Source organism: Opisthocomus hoazin, chromosome 3 (genome assembly GCF_030867145.1).
Source record: "Opisthocomus hoazin isolate bOpiHoa1 chromosome 3, bOpiHoa1.hap1, whole genome shotgun sequence".
NCBI classification, from domain to species: domain Eukaryota; kingdom Metazoa; phylum Chordata; class Aves; order Opisthocomiformes; family Opisthocomidae; genus Opisthocomus; species Opisthocomus hoazin.
The window spans coordinates 74,555,843-74,581,998 of record NC_134416.1 but is presented as its reverse complement, the minus strand read 5'-3'; the positions used below and the strand labels follow the sequence as shown (position 1 = coordinate 74,581,998).

General features: G+C 44.5%; 1 protein-coding gene across 1 annotated transcript in view; it reads right to left on the bottom strand.

Annotated features, from left to right (window-relative positions):
* Positions 1-16,796, bottom strand: part of TERT (telomerase reverse transcriptase) — a 33,379-nt gene extending 16,583 nt beyond the window's left edge. The window contains exons 1-7 of the mRNA XM_075415293.1: positions 16,542-16,796; positions 13,713-15,618; positions 10,946-11,141; positions 6,468-6,657; positions 2,899-3,081; positions 1,423-1,584; positions 939-1,034 (exon numbers count right to left, since the gene is read on the bottom strand). Coding sequence (XP_075271408.1) covers positions 939-1,034; positions 1,423-1,584; positions 2,899-3,081; positions 6,468-6,657; positions 10,946-11,141; positions 13,713-15,618; positions 16,542-16,769 — 2,961 coding nt within the window. The 5' untranslated portion in view covers positions 16,770-16,796. The remainder of the gene's footprint in view (positions 1-938; positions 1,035-1,422; positions 1,585-2,898; positions 3,082-6,467; positions 6,658-10,945; positions 11,142-13,712; positions 15,619-16,541) is intronic.
* Between the last annotated feature and the right edge of the window lie 9,360 nt (positions 16,797-26,156).

Genomic DNA, 26,156 nt, shown 5'->3' with positions numbered 1-26,156 from the left:
AGTATGTTTAGAAAAAAAAATTTTGAAGAGGAAGTAGCCTGTGAGAAAATACCTGTCTGATACTCAGGAATCTTGTAGTTTGTTAGCACAGAAGACGACGGTGCCAAGTAATAAAATGTATTAAGAAACTGACTGAGCGTATCACCTACTTCTATGCCTTTCTCTGTCACGCTCCTTGCACCGAAGGAAGTTTTGAGAACAAACATTTGGAATTATTACAGATCTCTACAGCACAAGAATTAAACCAATAGAAGGATGCTTGCTTCTTGTAACAAAGCATCTATTGGAATAAGTTTAAAATATGTATCATTTTTAATAATACTTTCATTCACTGAAAGTGAGAAATCTCTTTAAACAAAAAAATACAAGGATTGATCTTGGTTTGTGCTGTATTTTAATTCTTATCAACCTTGGCAGGCTGTCACTAAAATAAGCTTTTTTTAAAAAAAAAAAAGTCATTTTTCTATTCTGTGCAGTTTACTATTCAAGATGCCACATCTATTTGCTTAGCTACTTAGCTTAGAATACGTTTTGCTCATTCTTACTTCCGTATGTTTTGGAGATAGCAAGTGTTGAAGCCCTTCTTTACTAGTTAGTTTATTTTTCACTTCAGAACTGTTACAACAAAAAATGGAATTAGAAAGGAAAAAGAAAACACTGATTAAAATGAAAGTTTCAGACAACAATGAGAAAATCTGGGAGACATCTAGAAGGACATTTTGTCAGATTTCTTGCCTGGTGCACTCCTTCCACTGAACACTGAGAGCCTGTTATAAACCTCAAAGAAGAGATGACAAAAATCTTTCTACGGAAGGTGCTGGATAACTAGAAGAGAGGTGGTGTCACCACATAATATGTACATTCAATTAAAAATCCCAATCTTCCTTCAGTTCTTCTGTAGTTTTCTTTCAGTTGAAAAGAAGCCTCCCAATATTTACCTGCTCAACTATTATTGCATTGTGCAATGAGGCATTCTCCTGAAGTTGGGACACAAACTGCTTCATGTCTGGCATAAAATCCTTGAAAGTAGAAACCTGTATATTGAGCGTAAAGAAATAAACGACAAAAGCAATAGAAAATTCAGTACCAGACTCTTTTATTCAGCAAAGGTCAAAGGGCCAGCCTTACTGCATTCTTTTAATCCAACAGTTCTGCTGTTGTTAAAATGAAATATCTCCCTCACATATCTCTATTTCCACAATACATTTCTCTTTATTTTTCATAACACTGACTAAAAAGTGTAAAAAGTAAAGAGCAACAAGAAGCTTCGCTACTTCTGGAAAATATCCAAATTCATAAAAGGGTTTTTGAAGTAATTGTCTAATTCATATTGTGACTAAACAAAAAAAAGCTATCTAAAAAAATATTCTTTGGACCGAAATATATCTACAGCAGCAAACAGAAGAAATCAGCAAGTCATACATGTCTCCTATAGAACCTCCGGGCTTTTCCACTTGAGGTAATCATAATCACAGCATAGCGCCGGATGCAGTAGACAGTTCTTTTCTCAGGATTTAAGATCCGGGAAATCACTTCCACAAGTTTATTGTGAGGAATGGTATCATAAGCCCTGGACACATCAGCCTGAAACAGAAAAAAACACCTCCCATTATGTATTCATTGGTATCACTGTAAACACTGTGGCAGTATGAGAAAAGTATTGTAGTATGTAAACAAGGCTGAAGGATGAATCACACTGGAGTGAAATTACTGCATTATTCAGTCCAAATTTGTGACAACACAAGAACTCATTGCTTATCCGCAAAACCTTTCTTCACTCGTCAATGAGTTTTCCCTTACAAGGGATAATCAAACCATCAGTTTCAGTATAATTCATGTTATTAAAAGAAGATGATACCCATATGCAACCTTAAATCTAACACTGAACCTCTAATCATTTAACTAAAGTTAATTGCTGATATTTTTATATGTTTAAATATTTTAATAAACCTTCCTTCTCCATATGATCATGGAGGTGGCATCTTAGGCTTTTGGCAAGCTGCAAACCCAGATGCTTTACCTTTCCTAAACCTCATATTGCCATTTTAACTCCGCTTTTACTTGCCATAGTCAAAATTCAAAACCTTCCGAAGAAGCAACAATCTTAAGAGAACTGTGTCAATGACATGATTCTTTGGTTTGAAAGATAATGAGACAGTCACTGAAATAATTCCAGGACAGGATGACAACTGACATACAAAAGCAAAGGAGAGCAGCCCCACTATAATACACACAAACTGTGTAATTTACATATATCTGTATAAATCACCCCAATTCAAAGCCATGAATTCAGCTCAAACACAAAAGGTTGCCTGCTAGACATAACCAAAAAACAAAAGTGTTAAGAAAAAACTCCTTCAAATAGTGGGACATGAGAAGCACTCATTTTTTTTGAGTGGAAGAAGAAACTTGTAGAGACACTAGAACTGTAGTGTTCATTTTCAACAGAAACTAATGATACTGAGATAGAGGAGACATATTTTTAAAAATATGCTGAATTTATACAAATGGACACAGCAAGTTTTTCCTGGTTTTCGTTGGGAAGATAGCCCTAAAAGCATATCCGAGTTGATATTTTTGTCCCATTTTTATACCCAAGCAAATGTAACTGCAAAAATCCAGTGCAGGTGCAGAAGCAAGCGCTGCTACACAACAGAAAGATGGACAGAAAAATACTCAAGTACGGGAAGCACTAGGGCAGCGACAACCCCCCTCAAAAAAACAACCAACCCCCGCCCCCAACAAAAACAACCAGAGTCTGTGTTACATGTGCACAAAAGTTTATTTTGCAAAAGAAATAGTTATGCAGCTATTGCATAACATCACAGCTATTACAGCGACGTATCTGCAAAGCTGACTTTGAAAAGTTAGTTTGAATATGTAATTAAAAAGACATACCTTTACATAGTAGAAATGAGGAATTTCACCATTTGATTCAAGAACTTTTGTAACAAACTTCTTCCATGTCTTGTAGATATCATCCTTCCCAAACACGGAAGAGCCGATAAAACTGGTGTTTATGGTCCGTTCATAATTTAACACACTAAATAGATTTTTTAGTTGAGTGTTGTAGTGATGCATCTAAAAAGAGACCAACCAGAATCACCTTAAAGTACATTGAAACATACTAAATTCTGTGCAATACACAGATTTCATATTTAGATTAAATATGAGATTAAATTTGTATATTTACTACATTACTTGGGTCAACTGCAGTTTTCAGAAAGCTCAAATACAGCTGCAATAACTACTGCAAAGTGAGAAAACAGCCGCAGAATTTTTTTTTGTACATTTAAATCCTATGGAAAATGTTTTTTTCTGTACTTCACTCTTGGAAATCAAGGTATAATAGGTAAGGAGATAAATAGATGGACTCCAGCAAACAAAGCCGCTACCAGTTAGAAGGCAATTTCTAAAATAATCATTCATTCTCTATGCTGGACATTATCACTGCAACAAGAACAGCGAAAAGAACATGTGCCTTGAGACTTTAGGCTAACTCCAGCTGCACTATCTGTTCAGCCTCTGGAGGTACTTTACCCAAGTATGTCAGTAAAGATCTAACTCTCAGCTATGGGAATAGTAAAATACACCAGAGTGGCAGTGAAGTCGTGCAGGCTTATTAGTTCTGCAAACACTTTAAGGGAAACAAGTATTGACAGACCTGGCAACAAAAGAATGTTGAACAGGCAAGCCGTACTACTGAAGAAAATAAACAAGCTGCACTCATAGAATACTTATAAATCAGTTCAGAACTTCAGAGAAATCCTCCGAAAAGTATGCAAAGAACGTAAAAGGTTTCTTAGTCTCAATGGTAGTATTGTGATCATGATATGGATACAATTAAACTACTAATCACAGAACCATTCCAATTCATATGAAAACATTTATTTTTGCACTGAAAAAATCAATTACAGGTTCCAGTGAAAAGCTAGCATAACTAAAGCACAGCAAAAATGTTTAGTGCACTACTGCCACTGCCTCCAAAATACCTTAATCCAACTTCACTGTTTTCTGTAAGGGAAGTAATTATGTTCATTCACTGGCTGGTCTTGCAAAATGTTTTTGACCAGTTTATAAAACAAAGATTTTTTAAAAATGAGATGCTTTCCTGAACTGTTGCAGTGGTATCTTCTCTGTTACAGGCCAAGTTCCTAAGAAAAAATGGTCAAAAAGGCAGAGATGTAGCTCAAAGGTAAAGAGAAGCAGCAAATCAAAGTAATCATCAGTAGGAAAGTTCCTCCCTTCCTTCTTAACGAGCCTAACCCAGCACGGCTTCTCTTTCACAAAAAGCACACCTTCACCTTTTCACAAAGCTGATGGCCATATGGGTGATAGCAAACAAATCAGTAAAAGAAAAATGAGACTGGTTTCAAACCCCATTTGAACTAGACCTGAGAAACTTGGAGTTGCAGTATTCACAGCAGCTCCTCATTTTCATGTTAGAAGGAATTCCCTCGAGCCTCTTAATTCCCCAGAACAGGTCTAATCCACATTGTTGATGTTTTTGAAAAACCTAAAGATCTGTTGGAATCTCTGCAAAATGCAGTAAAAGACTATAAACTCTCAGACAAATTGCATCTTTTAGAACCCTGCTGCCTCCCAGTGCTTTGAGCTTCCCAATAAAAAAAAACTGGTTCAAACGAAAAAGGAAGACAGATGTAAAGCAAATACGTAAAACCTTTGAAACAAAACAAAATCTACACTGATTTGAGGATAAATTCACAGAACTGGACTCATTCCACCACGTATTTTGCAGCAAAGTTTCAGAGTTGCCCAAGAATCAGAAGTTGGTTTGATGGATATTTAGGAGACACATTTAGGCTGGATATATCCCAGTGTTTAGCTACAGAAGCTGGCCAAGACTAACCCTACAATTCCAAACTGGCTTTCAAATTCCAAAACCTGCAATATTGTCAGACAGAAAGAACTGAAAGATGGTCCTCCTTATACAATTTAAATTCTGTGAGGAAAGTGGAGAGCAGAGACAAACTGGACATGGTACAGGATTTAAAACTGGAACAGAGTGCAGGATAAAATGTCATGACAGAACACCGAGTAGGCATGCAAGTCTTGGAAAACAAAAGAAAAAAAAAAAAAGACAGACTACATCACTTCCAGTAGGTTCGAAGCCCTGAATTCATTAATAACATGATTGTTTTGCACTATACACTTCTCAGCCTACTATCTGAGAAGAGAGGTAACACGGCCACCACCTTCTCTTTCACGGATCTATAAAAATCACTAGCTATGCTTTGTGATTAGTTTAGACAGATAAGGTCTATCTAACAGCTGAAATTTTTGTGTCCTCAGTTGTTTGTCAGCACTCTCCAACAGGAGCCTATTGCTTGCACTTTTCAGCAGATATAGATATTCCCTCTCCGCTCCACGACAGCCAGGTTAGCTCAAACCACTTGACCAGCTACCATGGTTGACTTTGAACCTTCATCTTCTTCAGTATACTTATGTCATTCTTTATGCCAGATCCGTTATAGGAGCAATAGCACCTTTAAAGCACTGCAGCTATTTCCAAATTAACTGTGTGCATACTCTCAAACCTAATAGTCTGATTGTCACAGAAAGACTATGAAGCAGTAACACCAGAACAGCTTTTAGCTGGTACCCTGTAAATCTGGTCTGGGATCACATACTGAACAGTAAGTACTAAGAAGCCACTGACCTCTCACCTGTTTGGGGAACATTTAATCTTCTGTACTAAACAGGACTCAGCCTAAGGAAAAACAATTAATGCATTCATGCAAGACAGTGAAACTGGGCTCCCGCTACGCCTTGTGGTTAACTGGCCTGTTAAGTAGATCGCTCTGTGCCCTGCGTGTTCTGCCTCTGTTCCCACGCTGCAGTAATTCCCCGCTTCCTTCCTATCTCGCTGCTATGCTTGATCCAGCTTCCTCGCCCTTCTCAGACCCTTCTCCTGTGACCCACCCAATTCACCGCTGTTCGGCACCACAGCCAGCCAGCCGACCAACGTGCACAATCAGTATGCAGGCAAATCCCAACAGGCCGGGCTCACCCATCCCTCACCCGCTGGGGTGCCAAACAAATACGACATGTTAGTTCAGAATACTGAGCATCTCTGAGATTTCCGTCCTTCTGCTCCCGTAGGTGGCCAACACCCACCCCAACCAGACACAGTTAGCAAGCCTGAGGGAAAGGGATGGAAAGAGAAGTGAAAGAAAACATGACTAACTGACAGGCCATGCCATTCTGTTAGATTCATTTCCTGAAGACAGGCTTGCAAACAGAAGTATGTGATTCTGGAACTGGAAGCTAATGGTAATTAGGCACTGGGAAGGGGGAAGCCAAGCTGCAACAGGCAGCAATCAGTCATTTTGATTTGAAGGTTCCAGCTCCCCACATTAAAACTAATTATATAACATAAAAAAATGTCACTCATTTTATTAGATGCCTACATCAAACCCAGATAAAACAATAAAGAAAATAAAAACCTTCTTTTCTCTGCTTTCCCTGCTGAATGCTCGTGCTTCAACAACACCGCTCACTTTTAATATTGGTCTTAACCCATTCGCTTTGGGAATGAACCGGAGCTTTGATGCCATAGGAACGTATTTTTTTTGACGGACAGCTTCAATCTCCTCTGAAGATAAAGCACGTAGATGTACTTTGGCAAAATGGTTTCTAAAATACAAATACACATTTAGTTTAAGCAATAGGAAAGACAATAAATTAAAACAGTTAATCACTTTATGACAACTGAAGCCAAATATTTTACTAAGAAGAGAATTACAAATACTAACCTCTGCAGAAAGTGACATGGAAATGTGAATTTCAGAACAATTTCATGGTATCTTAATGCCAATGTAATGTAATAATAAGAGACTACAAATTTCTGCTTGATGCAAATGAAGATAATAAAAAAAATCTTAATTAGCACAAAATAAAAAACTAAGCACAGATTAGCCAAGCAAATTGGAACATTATGAAATATTTTTTATGCAAGACAATAGGAAGCTGGATATTTCTCACGGTTTCAAAAGCTTGAAAGACATTAACAAATTGAATAGAATCTTCTGAAAACTATGTTAAGAAAGATCCAGGGAAGGACTTGCACACTGTAATGGGCTGTTCTACTCCCAACATTTAGGGGACTTGCTACTTACTAGAAGTTATAGCGAACTGAGATCCTAGAACACATATACAACATAAGGGCATTTAAGTATCCAGTAACACAATTCAAAACAAACTATCTGCTGAGCAGGCATCAGCTACAGCGAACAGCAGAGAATAACGAAGACCAGAAGGCTCCCAAGTCACGGATTCTGAGCTCTGTAAGTCCACCTCACCGGGAAACGAGTTCTGCCCCCGGACACCTCCCTCAGGATTCACAGCTCAGAGTGGCTTAAGCCAAACCAATACTTTCCCATGCAACGAGGCAGGAAAAAAGTGTGGTGCAAAAGCCCTTGCTTTTACTTAAGACTGTATTGTTACAGTGGCCTACTTGCAATGTGAAAGACCTGGATCGATGTCCTGAACTGCTTCAGAAGGACAAAATGGGCCACTCCAAAAAGCCCTACAGCCTAGCTGTTAGGATACTCCTCTGGGAAGTGAAAGCAATACAGTTCAAATCCCTTCAGAACAGTGGATGAAAATCTAAATTTGCATGTAGATTTTTCTCATCCCATACCAACCAACAGGCTGGTTTAGCCAAAGGAGGCCACGCTATCACAAAAGGCAGTGGATAGATGGTGGAAATCTCGTAAGCATGCTCTAGGAGACAACTGAGAAGCCAAGCTCATGGGTAAGTGAGGCACATCAATACTTCTCTTCTGCATGCCAGCACAACTCCCATACCAGATAATAATCCAGCTGCATGGGACTGTCAGCGTCTAAGTGATGCAGTGCATGGCACCCAGAAGGTATAGGGGCATCCACGGCCAGCACGTTGAGCTACTACTAAGTGCTTTGAGGATTTATATTAAAACTTTGGAATTAAATTGTTGGTACAGATGTAGACCATAGTAAAGCAGAATGGACAGGAGACCACTTTTCCACAGTTAAGAGTTCAGTATTATTTATTATGACTTAAATTCTTTCCTGAACCCATAAAGCTTCATGATGTACTACAGTATTAGCTAAATTACTAGCGTAAAACTAAGAACTCCAGCCCAACGGAAACAACTGAATGATCAAATGTCCATCACTTGCAGTTCACATCTAGGACTGAGGGGAAAAAAACCCCACCAAAACCAGCCACTATATTAAAAAGTGTGATTTCCTCTGAAAGTCAAGACAGAGGCCAATTATTGGCAGATCTTCATCATTACTACCTCTGAGCAGCTGCAGAAGAGGATGACATTTTTCCTGCAGCAACATTCATTGCTTATTTCATGGCATTTATAGCAGCGCTGATTTTGAACACCCACTAATCTAGTGGCCACTGAACCACGTCACTCCCATTTGTACACTCACGGCGCTGTTAGGCACTGGAACTTGGAGGAAGTTGAGCGGATGGTCCTGCTGTCTTTTGGCATCCAGCCACAATACGATGGGGTAAGACTCAGAATTTCTGCACCACTGTCGACTCTTGGCAGCTACCGTGTGGGGCAAAGGTGGGGAGGGCATGGTCCTCACAAAAACAGGTGCTGTCACCACAACTTTGGGTACATTATTTTTAAAACATAACTTTGTATTCTTTGGGCCATGTAACTTGAAGCAACTGTATCATTACATGCTGATTTTCTCTTAACAAAGAACAAGGGCTATTTTAATTTGAGGTATGAAGGTTGGTAAAACTTCAAAAATGAGTAAGAAGTTGTCTATGCAAAAAGTCCAGTATACTGCAACCTCCACTCATACCGCAAGACAAACACAGATTCAGGTCCTCTCCCAGAACCATGGTCTGCACCCTTGAACGGGATTCTGCACAGGAAGATCTACTCATGCAGAACAGCCCTTCAGTACGGGGATTTACTCCCTAATGATAATGCAGTGCAAAGGCAAGCTCCTCAGTGCAGCTGGTTCCATCCATCCTCTTCCTCCCAAAGGAGGATGCAAAAGAACTGGTAAGGCATCAGTGGCTACGCTTGGCTGTGAATGCCTTCCCACTAGCCAGCTCAGAGCAATCGCCACGAGCAGCTCCAGCTGAAGGAAGAACCAGGAGAGCCACAGAAAAGACATTAGGGCAACAACTGAGGCCACCAGATACTCTTCCTCCAGGGAAGACGGAAGCAATTCAACAGCCTTTCACACCAGCTCACCAAGAGTGACTGAAAACACTGCCTGGGTAAGAGGGGACGGTGCCTGGAGAGTCTTGAGATGGCCCAGGAACCACAGGAAGCCCTCAACAGCTGTTTCACAACATCTCTAAACCCCAGCATCTCTCTGCCCAGGTGAAGTGGGCAGCTGGCCACATGTATGAGCTCAGTAAACTGGATTAGTAGGAGACCTCACATGGCACAGCACACTCAAAAAGCAGAGTGCTGAAAGCCCTAGCCTTGTGAGCGAAGCTGAAGCGCAGCTGCTGGGGTCAGACTAAAAGTCCGTATAGCTACGTATCCCACAGCCAGCAGCGAACACCCTGTGCTTAGAGCATGCCCTTGGCAGGCACACAGCACTTCTTCCTTGGGATGCTTCCCCAGCTTCCAGTCATCTGCAGTTCAGGCACTTCCCAAGCCAAAGGCTTCCTGCACCGTGGGGAAATACATGGGCAGGAAAACAGAAGAAATGGGATCAGCTCAGATCAGGGTCTTCGGAGTTCAGAGCACCTTGCCCTTACACACTGGTTTTTTTCTGGGAAACTGGGAAGAGGGACAAAAGGGCTAAACCAAAAATATTTGTCTTCTTTTAATCACATACCCCACTAAAATCAGCATTATATCTAATATGCAAAAGTTACTACTTGATGATACTTTCCACAAAAAAAGTAGCTTTTGAAGTACATTAAAACTACCTGGAACACTAACTGCAACACTAAGGCTGTTAGTTTGAAGACAAGAAAAACAGAGTATGTGGGACTGAAATTTACATTCTACTACTGCTATTTAAATTGCACATTCTGTGCTACAACTGCAAACAAGATCAAGGCCCCATTAAGTGCAAACACATATGCAGAAGAGCTGCACTGGAGACACCAACGTTGAAGTCACGGAGTGGCGGGGCAGGAGGGGCAAAATCACACATATAACATTGTAGACCAACAGACCACTGTGAAAGCAAAAGCTCACCATACAAAATGGCCATTAAAACACAAGACATACAGAATGTTCATTTTGCACTGTCCCAAAGCGCTCTCGAACACCAACAATTTACAATGAAACCCAAAAGATTTGAACTAGGTAGATGCATGCACAATACCGTCCATTAAAATTGCCTTCAGATCTTTCCTATTTTCTCACTTCATTGCTTAAAATTGAATCTTAAATAATGCCCTAACTTTAAACACATGCATGCATTTTTAAGACCATAAAAGCAGCATGGAATTCCACAGATGCACTGAACCAAAAGGCTACTGTCTGAATTTATGAATAGAGCATTACAGCATTTCAACAGAGCTTTTGTGGTTTCATTTTGATTTTTTTTTTTTTAAATGAAAGCAGTTGAAGCAAATTATTTTTAAAATTAACTTTCCCAAGGTTACTTTGTGTTTCTGTCACTCTGCTTTACTCATTGTTACAAGGTGTGAATTGACTTATCAAAACAAAATCCTCTTCATAATGCATTTTATTATTGCAAAGATGTCTCATCTCCTACCAAAGAATTTTAAATTTGAATCAGTTTTCTCACACAAAATATTTCAGAATTTACAAGCTGTTGCATACTAGAATCACAGGTTGAATCCTCTTTTTGGAAATTAAGCAAATAAAGGAGGATAAATGGGTAATAAACAAAAGCAGAATTATAACTTAACACTACAAAACATGAGATTTCCACATATTCCGTTAATGTTCGGTTAGTTTTCTAATGTTACCTAATTCCAATGTTCTGTAACTTGCCCCAAATAAATTTTCGGTAGTAGAAAAGCATGTTTTTCTGGAACATGGTCTCGGTGATATAGAAAAATGATCTGAGCAACTCAACAACATAGGTATCCATCAGCCAGTATAGGAATTTAGCCAAAAGTTCTTCACGGAAACAATGTTCATAGGCAGGAACAAAGTGATCACCTTCAATAAACAATTCAAAGGTAGTTATAGTAAATATCAGCTACTTCTGTTAGTAAAGAAACAGAACACACAAACAAAACCCCCCACACATAACACTCTTTTCTTAGCTTGAGGTTAATGGAAAGAAAAAGAGCGAATACAAACAATTGCACAGATGCTGCCCCGAATTTTCACTGGCATTAAATAACGTGACCGACCCAAGCTTAGGTACAAACATAGAAACTAATTTGCAGTGACAAATTGACATACGGGATACAAATACATGCCATTAGTAGCCCAAAGACTTGCTTTCTTCCCCCCATCTTGATTGCGCAAGATCTTTAATGCACAACGGCAAGATTGTTGTGAGGGGAAAGGTAAAACGGAAATAGACCTACTACAATATAAAGCTTAAAAAAAATAGGCAAAAGAATGAAAATACTTAGGTATACTGTAAAAATCACAGAACTAAACTGGGCTGACTTGGGGATGACAATGATATCAGATTCCCAATTACACGAAAATTAATTTCAGGGTTAGGCTTTATTTCAGACAACCTATATAAAACTTCTTGCTGCAGTCAAAAAAAACCCAGAAAAAAACCCCCATCCTAAGTTCATCAGCACTTCTAATATTTAGATGGCACAAAAATTATGAACCCAGAACTCTGCTAGCTACTGTTAAATTTACTGCCACAGATTTGTAGTGATGTCTAAATATGGGTGAATAGGGAATAAAACCCTGTGCTACGATGCTGAATTTTTGCTAACTTCCAATAACACTTTTTCTAACTAAATTTAAGAGTATAATTTAGCAAAATACAACAGGATAATTTAAAGAAATTAGACAGAAGCATTAGTTTAGCTGCATAGCACAAATTATGATTATGGCACAAATGTGTTAAAAACAGCTTAATTTCGACACAACAGAGCTGAGGCTTAAGACTGAAACTTATAAAATGGAAATAAGTTTCCAGTTCTCTACCCTGCTTGGGTTTTGTGCACTTCAGAGCGGAGACATTTTCATGTATTTACAGCACCTAAGAAAAGACTACCATATAGAGATAAAACAGTGTTCACTTCAACAGCAGCCATGTAACATCAATGAAAAAAATCCAATGATTGCTAGAAAATTCTCTAACAGAAGATTTGCAATATGCAACTGTAATACACAAATTAAATCACAATGTTGTTAAGTAGCTGTCCTGGAACTAGATTTTCTAAGTTCTTGACAACAGATGCACGTGATGACTACACTTCAGGGAACTGACAAAAAAAATGACAAGAAACGGAGGAAAAAAACCCCACCTACAGCCAGCAAAGCAATTGAATGTATGCTTACACGTTAAGCACAAGAGAGCAGTTTCATGAAAATTAAAATCAAGTCTATCTGTTGCTTTTCTTGGGCTAAGGCCAGAAAATAAGAGGGTATGACTTTTTTTTAAGACAAGATGTTCCAAACGACTATGAACCAAACGTATATTGTACAATTAAAATATTTTAAAATATTTAACTCCTCAGCATTTTGAAAAGTATGTTTCTGAGCCATAGTTTCTAAATAAAGAATCAATATATTTGCTAGAATTAACAGTTTCTTCTGGAAGTGTAACCTCCCCTGTTTTTCACATCAGTTCTCAAACATCAGACTTGGATCCAAGTACATTACCAGATAAGAATTGCAAACATACCAGTTAAGGAAGTGCAATCCACATTGCATAGATGGAGGATGGGAGCACAGAAAAACGACATTATGCATTAGAACCTACAGCAATCAACCACAAAACCACAGGTTCACCCTCGATTTAAATCCTAGGACAGTGTCTGAAGACAGACTTCTTCAAGGAAGCAAGATTTACCTGTCAGCATCCAAACAGAGGACTAAACAGAAGGGATTCATGTAGCATTTGGACCAATTAGCCGATGCCCTCACGATAGCTTTCAGACAGGGACCACTCGGTCTGGTGACCTCTGCATAGCGCTCAGTAAGGGTCTCTTCTTCCTAGAGAAGGGCTCTAGGAAGGTGACAGATGGTGGGCAACCCCTGTATCGTGTGGGTCCCATACTCCTGTCTTTCTCAGGGGGCTGATGTTGAGGAGGGAGGAAAAAAAAGCACGCTGTGGGATGAAGGTTCACTCCCATGGCAGAGGAACTCATGCCACTACAGGTGTCTTGATGTGCCTTTAGTTCTTTCTGGAGGCTTATGGTAACCAAGAGGCAGACTGCACTTGTTCCCCAGGTGCCTAGGTCATACTTCAATGAATTTTCAGAGTTACTGCAGTTTAAAGGGAGGGTGGAAGGGAAAGAGTTTTGCTGAAAGGCTCAGGTTCTGAATTCATGTTTGTGAAAACATCATCCTATTAAACACAAAAAGCGTGAATGAAATGATGAAAACTGAAGTCCTGGAAGGAAGACAGGCTTAAGTGTTCTTCCACCATCAATCACAAACACTGCTAGGTTTGCTCTCTCAGCTATGGTTATTACCAACGAACCCAATAACTCTGAGCCTAGATTCAACACCCTCCCCTTCCCACCTTCAACGTGAACGCCAGCCATCTGACACCGCCGCCACTTAGTTCTGTAACATAAGAAGTACCTTTGACTAGACGAAGCCACATGCAGTCATTCACTCTCATCTTCCACATCAACTCCTGCAACGAAAGCTTAGCAAACTTCCCCATGGAAATGAACACTTTCACATTTTTAAAGAACCGGCACTTGTTATGGTTTGAACCCCAAAGCTCGGCGGGGACGACCCGCTCCAGGCACTCCCTCACAAAGATGTACACCTGCCAGTGGCTGCTGTGCTGCTTGAGGAGCTCCCTGAGGGCCGAATCACACACCTCTCCTGGGTTTTGCAACTCACTCTGCGACTCCCCACGCACAGATTTTGCAAGAGGAGCGTATGAGTCGTCTGGCACATCAGCGTGACCACAGTCAGATCTGCTGCTTGTCACGCACTTAGCAGGCTCTTTCCCAAACTGTTCTGCTTGCTCGTGAACCTCAGCTTCCCCAGGCAAGGCTGCCTGACAAGGCAGCTCAGTTTTTCTCACACTGGTTTCAGATATCCAGACAGGGCAATTTTTTTTCAGGAGAACTAAGTAAGGGCACTTCCCATGGTTCTTTAACAGTTTCTGAAATGTGTGTCTCATCTGCCAGTAGCGTTTGGGCAACCTCTTCTTTCTCCAGTTGTGATGTGGCAGACTCTGACTGTGCTTTTGCTCCGACAGATTTTGGCTTAAGAATATAGTTTCTATAAGCCGTCTTCCACCTGCCTGACAGCCCTGCAAGCGATTCAACAAAAATGATTTGGGGAAACGTTCTTGGAAACTCCTGCGAGAATACAGAAGAAACTTCCTGTCAACGTACACCGCAGAACGCAAGAGCGTATTTGGTAACTTCTTGGCCAAATGAGCTAGGGGACTTTCCCGCCTTCTGCATTTTGAAGAAATACCCTCCACGGGTGTGATTTGTACAGAATCCAGCTGAGATTTATACACATGCATCTCTACTCCTTTTCTACGGGATTCTGCTTGCATTTCAATGCTGGACTTTAAAGGTTTGTTACTCTGAACTCGTTGCAGAAAAGAGCTTTCACCTGCCACAAGCTTCTTCCCGTCGCGAGATGTGTGAACTAAAGAAGGACCAGACATATCATTGTTACTTCTTTGAGAAACGTGCTTTTCTTTAATGAGACTTACAGAATGTGATGCTACATACCCAGTTCCGTATCTCTTGGAACTACTTTGGTTTATATCAGGAGTGAGATTACAAACCTCTTCCTCTCCCGCTTTCTCCTCTACTTTCGCTCTCTTAGCTGGAATTTCAGGTTGTTCCCTATCAAGCTTCCTTTTTAAAGATGGTGCCGTAGCCGACAAAAATAAACTGGAGCTACTCTGTTTTTCCAGGTGTTCAGCAACCCTTCTGATCTCTTTACTTGCTTTGGAAACTGCTTTTGCAGAATACTGGTAACTGGACACTACGCTTTGTATCTTGCTACTTTTATTATTTCCCATGCTGGAGACATTAGCTTCAAGTCTTTGTCTGCATTTCCACCAACGTGACTTCGAAAGATACCGTCTATGAAACGTAAGCCTTTTTTGCATATACTCAAGCAAGCTACTATGTTTATGCCTTGAAAACCTTTGTTTGACAAACACGGAGGATGAGTCTACATTATGCGAAATAAGTTCATAAACTGGTTGCCCGCAAACTTGGTAACAATTACTAGGGGGAACTAGCATAAAGATCGCACAGTGTTCCAACAGATACATCATCACATCATCCCCTATCCTGCTCAGCAGTGTTTCCCAGAGGCCGCTGATGCGAATAGTTTCTGTTGCAGTATTGGGTAGGTAGCTGTATATGTTTGAAGACGGCATGATTTGGAAATGAGAACTGTTTTCATCCATCAAGGAGTATCCGTATGCGAGGACATTCTTCTTTCTTTTTTCACATAGTCTCTGCACAACTCTTGTGATGACTTCGCTCTGACTAGATAACTGAGGAAAGAAAGAAAAAAGAAAATCAGCTTTCATCACCGACTCTTCAACAAACCACAATGTACGCTTTAACTAAACAGGTACGCGAGATACACAGTCCTAGACGTCTGCTCTAGATCAAACCCTTCCAAAGCAGTATTAATGATTCACAAGCGCCATACCCAAAAGAGAAAGATTTTCAAGCGTACCCCGCAAGACGTTCACAGGCAGCAACGCGGGCCTACGACTTCAAGGAAGCCTTTTGAACACCTGCCCTTTTGATCCTGGTTTTCATGCCCAGGAAACACCCCGCGCTACCCCCCGGGACACCTGCGCGACCCGGGCTCCAAGGTCTTCAGGCCGCTCTGCCCGCGGGCACCTGCTGGCACAGGCTCCGACCTCCAGCGAACCAACGCGGATTTTCTTGAGGCCTCCTCTTCCTTTTGCGCAAAGCTCAACCAAACGGCACGGTCCGCAGCTCTCCAAGCCCGCGGAGGCCGTCTCCTACCCGGGCACCACGGCTTTCCTCAGGCACGCCGCGGCGCCGAGGGGGAAGCAGAGTCCTCCACACCCGAGGGGCCGCTTCTGGCCCGAACACCGGCCCGCAGGCGGGTTTCCGCCCCTCTCCTCTGCCCTCTCAAGGGCGGGAAACCGGCGGCTTTCACCTCCAGCCGCGCCCGGCGCGTTTCCCCCTACCCCGCCGGGCAAGCGGGGCCCCGGGGAGCCGCGGACCTCCCGCCCGCCCTCCCAACCGCTCAAAACGGGGGGCGACCCCCCCCCGCTCCCCGCCGGCAGGGGCGGGCGAGGCCCGGCGGGGAGGCCCGGCCGGCGGCAGCCACGAGGGGCCGCGGGGGCGCATGGAGGAGGAGGAGGAGGAGGAAGCGCGCTGCCGCCGGGGCCGTGCCCGCGCCCCGTCCCCCCGCCAAAGGGCCGCCACCTCCTACCTGCTGGAAGGTGAAGGGCCGGGGGATGGCGCGGGCCCCGCGGGGGACGCACACCAGGCACTGCCCCACGAAGGTCCGGTAGCAGGGGGCGTCGTCGCCCCGCAGCACCTCGGCCTCCCCGGCGCCGCCCTCCCGCAGCCGCCGGATGAAGCTCTCCAGCGGGGAGGCCTCGGCGTAGCAGCCGCGCAGGGCGGCCAGCACCGCCGCGAAGGGCTCCGCGCCCGCCATGTTGTGGAGACGGGAGCGCGCCGCCACCTGGGGCGGCCCCCCGCTCCGCTCCGCTCCCCTCCCTCACCCCCGCGCTGCTGCCGCTCCCTCGGCGGGCAACGGGGAGCCGCCGCCGCCGCTTTAAAAAAAATTAATTAAAAGTATTAATTAAAAAAAAAAAAGAAGAAGAAGAAAACGCCGTGGCAAAGCCGCCCCCGCTGCCGTCTCGGCACGCCGCCGGGTCCCAACGTGGCCGCGGCGGGGCGGCGGCCGAGGTGAGGCGGGGCGGGGCGGGGCGGGGCCGGAGGCCGCTGTCCAGCTCGGGGCCGCTTCCCGCCGCCCGGGAACGCCGGGGCCGGGGCGGGGGCCGGGGCCGGGCCCGGGGCGGGGGCAGCGCTGGCTCCCAGCCGTGTGCGTGGCGAGGCTGCGGGCCGGCCCAGGGCTCGCTCCCAGGCGGCGTCTTGGCGGAGCATCCGCTCAGCATCCTCTCGGGATGGCGTCAGCCGCAGCCAAGGGAGGCGTGGAAGGAAGCCTGGCAGGTGCCGGAGAAGTTTTCAGGTGAGCCTAAAAGGGCTCCCCTGAAGGGATATCTCCTCTGGAATGAAGCAGGAAGGCTCCCTTCCAAGGAACCCCAGTTAGGGTCAGCACGCCGTGGAGGCGGGAGCAGCTGTGGAAGAGGTGATGGTGGAGGTGAACAGAGTAAACCCGAAAAATGACCGACCGGCTGGTCCCGGGTTTCTCATCCAACTTGTGAACAAAGAAGCCAAATCGCTTACGGCAGCGTGTAGCCTCCAACTCAAAACTTCTTTAGGTATCTGGAGACTTCATGGTAGGAAACTTGATGCCAGACCGTAAAAGGGATTGCAGGGGAGTTCTGGGGAACTCTAGGCCCCCAAGCATGATGTTTGTTCAAGGTAAATTAGTAGAAATAACAGAAGAGAGGATTAGTAGATACTGGGAGAAATACAAGTTTCTTGGTCAACATTGCTCCCGTCAAAGGGAGTCCTGCCTTAGAAAACTCTTTGACTTCCATGAAGGGTCGGGAAGACATGAAAATTATGGTGATCTGGTTGAAATATTCTACCTGAATTTCCAAAAACCTTTGCAAGGAAACATTATCAATTAAAAAAAAAAAAAAACACATTAAAATGGGAGGTGGTGGTACAGATACAGTATTGTTAAAAGAGACAGACATAGGGATAAGTGGTCAGTTCTTTCAACTGAGAAAGATCCCCACCGGAGTTCCACACTAGTCTGCGCTGTGTGACTTTCAAAAACGGCCCATAAGTTCTCTAAATAAGAAGTAAGTGGTAAGATTTGTTGATGGGATGAAGTTAGTCAAAGCAACAAGGACACAAGCAGACTAGAAACTTGCAGAAGAACTCTACAAGACTGAGTGATTCGGCAGTTACATGGCAGATGAAATTTAATGCTGATAAGTCAAGTATGGCACAGAGGTGAGACACATTCCTAGCTTCATATTTAAACTGATGGGTTCTGAGCTGATTAGTACCACTTGGGAGTGAGACCCTGAGGTTACACAAAACAAATAGGCATCGTGCTCAGCAACAGTCAAAGAAGAAAATTGCATGTTAGGAATGATTGGGGAAGGAATTAACACGACTTCGTTATGCCATTGCATAAACTCATAGTTTGCCTATGCCTGGACTGCAGCTCTGGTCTCTGCATCGCAAAAAGGATGCACTAGAATTAGAAAAGATTTGGAGAGGGACAATCAAATGTATGGGACAGTCCTATATGAGCAATGACATGGTAGGCTGGAACTGGAAAAGGGATAACTTGGTGGGGAAGGACAAATGCTGCATGCCATGATCCATCTTCTGATACAGTTGGATATGTGCCCTGGGGCCTGGCAGTCTTGCAGGTCACTTAAAACATGGTGCAAAGGCATGAGTCACCAAGTTCCTCTCCAAATCCAACTCTCCTGCTCCAGCTGCTCCATCCTGCTGATCTCTCACATACAGTCGCAGCAAAAGGCTCTGGGGCTCTGACTACCACGACACATCTGCTGGTACGGCTGCACTTCTGGGCCAGGGGGCTGTAGGTGTTTAAGAACAAAGAAGGGTGGCACACCACATGGCAAAAAGGCAACAAACCCAGGACCTTTAAGTAAAGGTCCAGGCAAGATGGAGTCAGCACCCTGCCAGGGATGCTAGTGAGGTGACTGTCTTCTAGCTGGGCTTCCGAGTTGGATTGCTATGAGTGTCATGCAGGAACGTGCCAGAGTTCTCTCCTTCCCGAAGATTAGAGAGTACCTCATCTTTGTAAGGAATCATCCAACAGCCCCCAGCATGGAGAAGGATTTTTTTCAGTTGTGTCACTAGGTGAAGGGAGCCGTTAGTGGCCCTGTGGCCAGGGACAGTCTTGTCCCTGGTAGCGGTGGTCCCATGCAACAAGTAATTCTCACTAATGGCAGGGACAGAGGTGTAGAAGTTGTGGGCCTGCTGAGACAGGGCAATGTGTACCTTCCCTTCCTCATGTGAAGCCTTTACAGGAGTGAGGTCAGCAGCCCTCATTGCTGCTTATTGAGGACTGGCCTACCTTTCCTTCTGAAACCATGAATCTCTTTCCAGGGAGCAAAGTCAGCTCATCTCCTGACATCAGCATGGCTAAGGAGTAGACTCCTTGGCACCTTATGGCCTTCAAGTTGAGGCATTCCTACATCACTCCCAGTTCAGCATTGCCTGCTTGCCAGACTCCTTTATCCCTTGACACAGATAGGCACCCGCTGGCACTCCCAAAGGAGGCGGAATGATAACACCAGAAGGCTTCATGGGACCTCAGCAACGCTGTAACTGAAATGCTGTACTGCCACTGCACACAGAAGGGTAGGGGATTTGGAGATGGGGCTGGATTCTTCAGCATCTGCACTTATAGGAGAGTAACGCTGATGCCCTTGGTCTGACCTCTGGTGGGTCTGTTTTGCATCTATTTCTCCCCTCTCCCCATTGCTCCAAAGGGACCGGCACCCTCAAGGTAGAATCTAACAGTGATGCAGCTAGGGATGTGGCAAAACACAAGGTTCACCATTTCCTGTGAGGAACATGTTCAGGAAGAAAGAAGGGGGAAGAGGAGGAGAAGGAGGAAGAGAAAGGGGTTAATTAATCTTGAAAATGACAACCCGACCCCTGACTGCCACAATGGAGTCCTCCTCAGCAGTCAGTAGATTGACAGTGGAGAAAGCAAAGGCCTGAGGGTGAGGAGGACCGTCTGTGAGATCTTGATGTTTAGGGTCTCCTTGAAGAGGTGGACATTGGTCTGTGCCTTTCTACGAGTGGGTCTTAGGAGGTGCAGCCACAGGACCAGTGTACAAGGAAGCAATTGGATTGTGGTGGTAGTGAAGAATGTGCCCACAGCTGAGAAATGCAGGTGAGGTTGCAACTGCTTAGCCCCAGCTCTGGCAGTGTCAGATCCATGTTCTCAAAGCTGATTGACAGGTTCATCACAGATGTTTGGGTTGTAGGTGTTGCTGCAGGCTGAAGTTCTGAATAGGTCTCCTGACCCTTTCTACCAACTGCAGTAAGTCCCTCAGTAAGTCCCCACCTGTGCCTCTTGCTGATGCCTTCTTGGTGGCAATGACCACAGCAATGGTGGAGGGGAAGAGGAGGGCTGATACGGCCAGGTTAAGGGGGTCTCTTTCCTCCTGTTTCTTTTCATGGGCACCACATGATTTCCTGTGTGCCTGCTATCGTGCTGGGGAGAGAATTCAGGAGAGGGGGAATGAAGTGGCGTGGAAGAGAAGTAAAGTTGCTTTTTAGGAGGGTGAATAAGGAAAAGAAAAGAATCACAGTCACAGAATAGCTGAGGCTGGAAGAGACCTATGGAGGTGTCTAGTTCAACCCCTTGCTCAAAGCAGGGTCACTTCCAGTGGATTGCTCAGTGCCATGTCTAATCAGGTTTTGAATATTCCCAAGGATGGAGACTCCACAACTTTTCTGGGCAACATGCTCCAGTGCTTTATCACCTTCAGAGTAAAAAGTTTTTTCATGTTTAAGTGGAATTTCCCATATTTTAATTGGTGCCCGCTGCCTCTTGTCCTGTCACCAGATACCATTAAGAAGAGTTTGGATCCATCTTGTTTACATCAGCTATTTATACGCGTTGATACAATCCCCACTGAGCCTTTCATTCCTGGGGCTAAACAGTCCCAGCTGCCTCAGCATCTCCTCCTATGTCAGATGCACCAGCTCCTAAATCAACTTAGTGGCAAGTTTGCGCAGCTCACTACAGTATATCCATGTCATTCTTGTAGTGGGAACCCAGATCTGGGTGAATAATGAAGTCACAGTTCTTCTCAACAAAATTCACCCTTCAAAGCAGACTTAATCTCATCCACATCCTGCTTTACAACCAGTTTCTGTGAAACGGAGTTACCCTGGGAATGGATGACGATAGTGCAGTGATAAAAATAAAATGCCTTTTTTACAGTCCAGCAGTGAAGTGAAAGGAAGAAAGAAGTTATGTTTAGGTCTAGCTTCAGTGATGACTGTTTAAAGGAGCAAGCTTACTGCAAATGTGTCGCTCTTTTTAAAGCTCCCTTTGAAAAGGCTGAGCGGAAACTGTTATGAGAAGTGTCACAAGAAGAATAAAGTGTCATGCAAAAACCTGAAGCTGTGTTCAAAGAGAAAAGTAAAAAACTAATAAACCAATATCAGAATAGTTTGATCAATAATTTTCCAAAGCTGAAAGAAACACCAAACATCAGAAGTGGGGCAGCTTGCCAGGAAGTCCATGGTGTAAAAGTAGAGAAGGAACACTTATGGCAATCGTGGCAATACTGAGGAGATTACACGAGGAACCTGAGGGGGAGCCTGTGTCAAATCTTTGCACACAGCAGGATCCGTCTCAAGCTCAAATACTAAGAATTATGTTGTTCAATAAAGAGAGAGGAAAAATGTCCAAAATTCAGTGAGTCTCTCTGATCAGATGGTATTGACCAGTGAGTTTAAAGGAACTCAGTGACTGAAAAACTGCCTATATCATGCCAGAATGTTTTAGAATCACGAGCCATGAAAATATGTAACGTAACACCAAGGATCCCAAAGGAGATAATGGGGGCTACCTAGCAGTAGGTCTGAGGACTCTGCTGCGGAAGTTGACTAACTCCATAACAGAGAATGGATTTAGTGGACACATTGATAACTATGGCGTGTTGGAGGAGTCAACGCTACCCTTGCTGAGCATGAGATTGTATGGAACGGGATATCCCTGCGGTCAGTTCAAGTCAGCTGTCCCCTCCCAGCATCATGCCCACCCCAGTCTACTCACTGTGCGGGCAGAGTGGGAAAAAAGAATTCCTGACACTGTGCAAGCACTGCTTGGCGACAGCCAAAGCGCTGGTGTGTTGTCAACGCTGCTACTCACAGAACCAAAGCACAGCACCGTACAGGCTGCTGTGGAGAAGGGTAACTCCGCTCCAGCCAGACTCAGCACAGCTGGTCAGAGTAAGACCCCTTGATGATCCGTCACGTCCATAAGTCTGAGTCATCACTGGCTAGAGGATCTTCAGCCAACGTGGCTGATCTTGGTCCTAGTCTTGCCCTGAGGCTGCTGCTTCAGCTAGATCCGTACAGTCATATGCTGTTAACCAAGGACATCCCTCCAGTTTAACCAGTTACTCAGTGTAATCCCTTTTTAGGGCACCCATCACCTCTCACGGCTTTTATCTGCGGTGGAACAAAGCCTGTCATGACAGCGACTTTCTCTCTTCTCTGCTGGGCTGCATCTGCAGCCTCGGTTTTCTTCACAGCGGTCCTGGTAACTGGAGGTGCCATTTGTTCCTCTGGCCGGCTTCCTCAGTTACAGAGTTCCTCTTGCAGTGGGCCATGGAGGGGTGGGGAACAAGCCCTTTCCACCACTATTATTATTAGTTACCAGGCTTACAGGCGTCTGGCTCTTCCCGTGTGTCTCCACCCCAATGCCCTGGATCAGGACTCCCCCCGAGAGTTGCAGTGGCCCCTGCTCCAATTACTAACTGCTTTTTTCCAGGCCACCCTGTGCCTGTCGTACAGTGTGTGGTGGTCCCTGAACAGCGTGTCTCTCTTCTCACACCAGCCCCAGCAATTTGATTTGTTTCAGCTTCTCCCTACTTGCCTGTTGCTCCTTAAAACAGATGTTCAGCTCCCTCCTCCTCCTCCTCCATTTGCTTCCTTAGAGTCACAGTCTTCATTGCATCAGACACACCCCATGCTGGTCAAACTTTGAACTTTTCTATTCAATCCTGTTTAATCACTGTTTAGTGCTGCTTTTCACCCCTCAGTATCAATATTTCCTCCATAAACTCTTTGATCTTTTTCTCAGCCTCTTGGCTGACAGCCAGCCATGCCCAAGTGCATCACACTTTCCTCTTCCTCCCATTTCACGCTGCCTTTCAGCATTGCAGAGTTTGAAGGGAAATTAATTTTCTGCGTGTGCTGGTTTGGGCTGGGGTGGAGGTAATTTTCTTCATAGTAGCTAGTATGGAGCTGTGTGTTGGATTTGTGCAGAAAACAGTGTTGATGACACAGGGATGTTTTTGTCACTGCTGGGCAGCGCTTACTCCAAGTCAAGGCCTTTTCTGCCCCTCACATGGCCCCGCCAGTGAGTGGGCTGGGGGTGCACAAGAAGTTTGGAGGGGACATGGCTGGGACAGCTGACCCCGACTGACCAAAGGGATAGTCCATACCCTGTGACGTCATGCTCAGCATTTAAAGCTGGGGGAAGGCTGGCTGGGGTGAGCTGCTCGGGGGCTGGCGGGGCATCAGTCGGTGGGTGGTGAGCAATTGTTTTCATTTGCATCACGCGCCTTTCTTGGGTTTTATTTTCCTCTCTCTTTGTTATTAATTTCATTTCTTACAATTTTATTTTAAAAATTATTTCTTTTTAATTATTAAACTTTTTAGATCTCAACCCATGAGTGAGTTTCTTACTTTTACCCTTCTGATTTTCACCCCATCACACCGGGGAGGGGGAGCGAGTGAGCAGCTGTGTGGTGCTTAGTTACTGCCCGGGGTTAAACCACGACACCGTGGGTTCAGCCCCTACTGAATCACTACTTCGTGCAAGCTCATGCAGTGTTGACATGCCTCTGTTCATGCAGATGGGACTCGTAGGTTTTGGGACCTCCACAGAAATGGATTCCCTCTGGCGCAGATCTCTTCATAGCCCAGGTGTGGTCTGTCCAGTTGCTCTCAGACCCTGACTGCTACCTTAGTGCTGACGATGCCTGCATCAACCACCAGCCTGCATCTAGATCTACTCTGCCCAAGTGCAGCGTCTGTGACCTTGTTACATGGGAAGGGCAGGGCAGAAAATGGGTGCAAGGTGGATCCCTAAAATTTTTACTTACTCAATACTTTAACACCTCCCTGGGTTGTTTTTTTCGCTATGTGATTGCAGAGTCTGCAGCAGCCAAAGGTTAATCAAAAAGCAGTGCTCTTCCTCTACTGAAGGGGTGGGGAACCTGCTGGCAGTGAGGAGGTGGTGGTGATCAGACATAGTGTCCTTACCTGGGGTTAACGCTGGAGCTTTTTCTGCCTGTTACAGCTTCTTCCCTCTTCTTGCGGGGGGCTCTTTGACCATCTCTTCTGCCTTGTAATCCTCTGCATTTTCACCATATATGGGAGGTTTTCTAAATGGGTACTTTGTTTTATTTTTGTGTCCAGAACTTTGTTCTACCCGGCCCCTTGGATGGCACTCCCCAGTGACCATTAATTGCCCATTTGCAGTTTATGTTTCTGCTCTTGCGTGATGGGAACTCTGGACACGGTCACGCAGTCCTGGGCTTGTGCTGTGGGGCGCGGTGGGGCCGGTGGCTGCTGTGTGAGGAACAGTAAGTGCAACTGAGCTTTAACACCCTAACAGGAAGGGTTACACTTATATCCAAACTCACAAACCTACAACATGGTGTTACCTGGTAAGAGAAGTCATGTCTCACCATCCATGGGGATTTGAGGAGAGGCGAAAGAAATCCAGCGCTTCCTTGCAGACGCTGCTCGCTAAAGAGTCTAATTCTGCTCCTGTAAACAAAGTGTTTTTCTGAGTTTACTCTCGGCCTTGGCGATCCTAGATGTTGCTATCTTACTTCAAAGATGGCCCATTCTGGTACCACATTTTCAGCCTGACCCTAAAAAAGAGTTGTCAGTTGACAACTTCATTGGAGGAGTAAGTATCCTTCCACTTCTCTGCCGAGTCCTTCAGCGCTCTGCCCCAGTACTGTAGTGCCAGGACACGGTCCCAAGAATGAGCTACGGAACTACATTTAACCTGGGAAAAAGATGCTAGGAAGCAAAACATATGATCCTGCTGGTAGCTGAATATAAGAACAGGTTCTTCAGCTGGTCAAATCTTCAGCAGAATGAAATAACTTTTTTACATATAAACTAAATTAGCCTTTTTCACTGGGAGACTTGTGGTCAAAGACTGAGTTTCCTTGAGAAATGCAGACATCAACAGAGAAGAGCAGCTTTTTAAAAAAGATTGTTGCAGACTGAGAATGGCTGTAGCTGATTAGCAGGAGAAGACCCCAATCTTTTCTGAATTCCTGGGACAGAAAACCAGAAAGTCCAAGGGACTTGTCTGGCACTCCAGCTAGAGCTATTTATAACCAATCATTTAAAAAAGCAGCATAACCAAAGAACACTTTCTTCTTTTCCTCTCTCCCGTCCCCAAAAGGGATGAATGTGTTTCTGTTCCCTTTCTGTAAGCCACTTCTTGAAATTCTAATTCTGTGAAGTGGCAGATTGAAGAACGCAGTAGTGAAGGACACGGATGCTCGCAAAGCCTTCCATCTTCAAGTCTGCTTTTTGAACTGCTGTTCAGTGGAGGTTTTTGACAATAAACAAACAGATCCATAACATACTGCTGATCCTTGCAAATCTGGCATGGCTGCAAAAGATCAGAGTCGGTGTGAAACAACACAGATTCCTGCTTCTTTTTTTTTTTCTCCTGTGTGTCTTTGTAACAGCTTCTGGGATGGCAGAGAGGGTGAGGCTAACCAGTTCTTTCTCAAGCAAGCTGATGAAGAGTTTGTTGGTTTTACCAAATGAAGCACTGCTTATCCCTTTCTGTTCTCATGGTCAGCACCAGCCACATGAAGGGCCTGCTTCTGGTGGAGACTAAACAGCAGATGCAGCAAGAGCGGAGAATCGCAGCACAGGAAATGTAAATTGCTAAGTCCGGTTGGAAAAGTAAAGGCCACACTCCAGCAGATCCCGTGGCAGTCAGTCCAAACCAGGTATCTGTGATGACTCTGAGCTGAAGCTTGCAAGTGCTGAGATGGGAAGCTGCAGGGCAGCAAGGAGGCAAAGCATGCTGGACAGCCGCTGCCGGCTGGCCGTGAGCCAGGCATGGAGCGCTGCCCGGCACTACATGGGAGCTGTGCCAGGCCTGCTGTTCTGAACGGAGCGG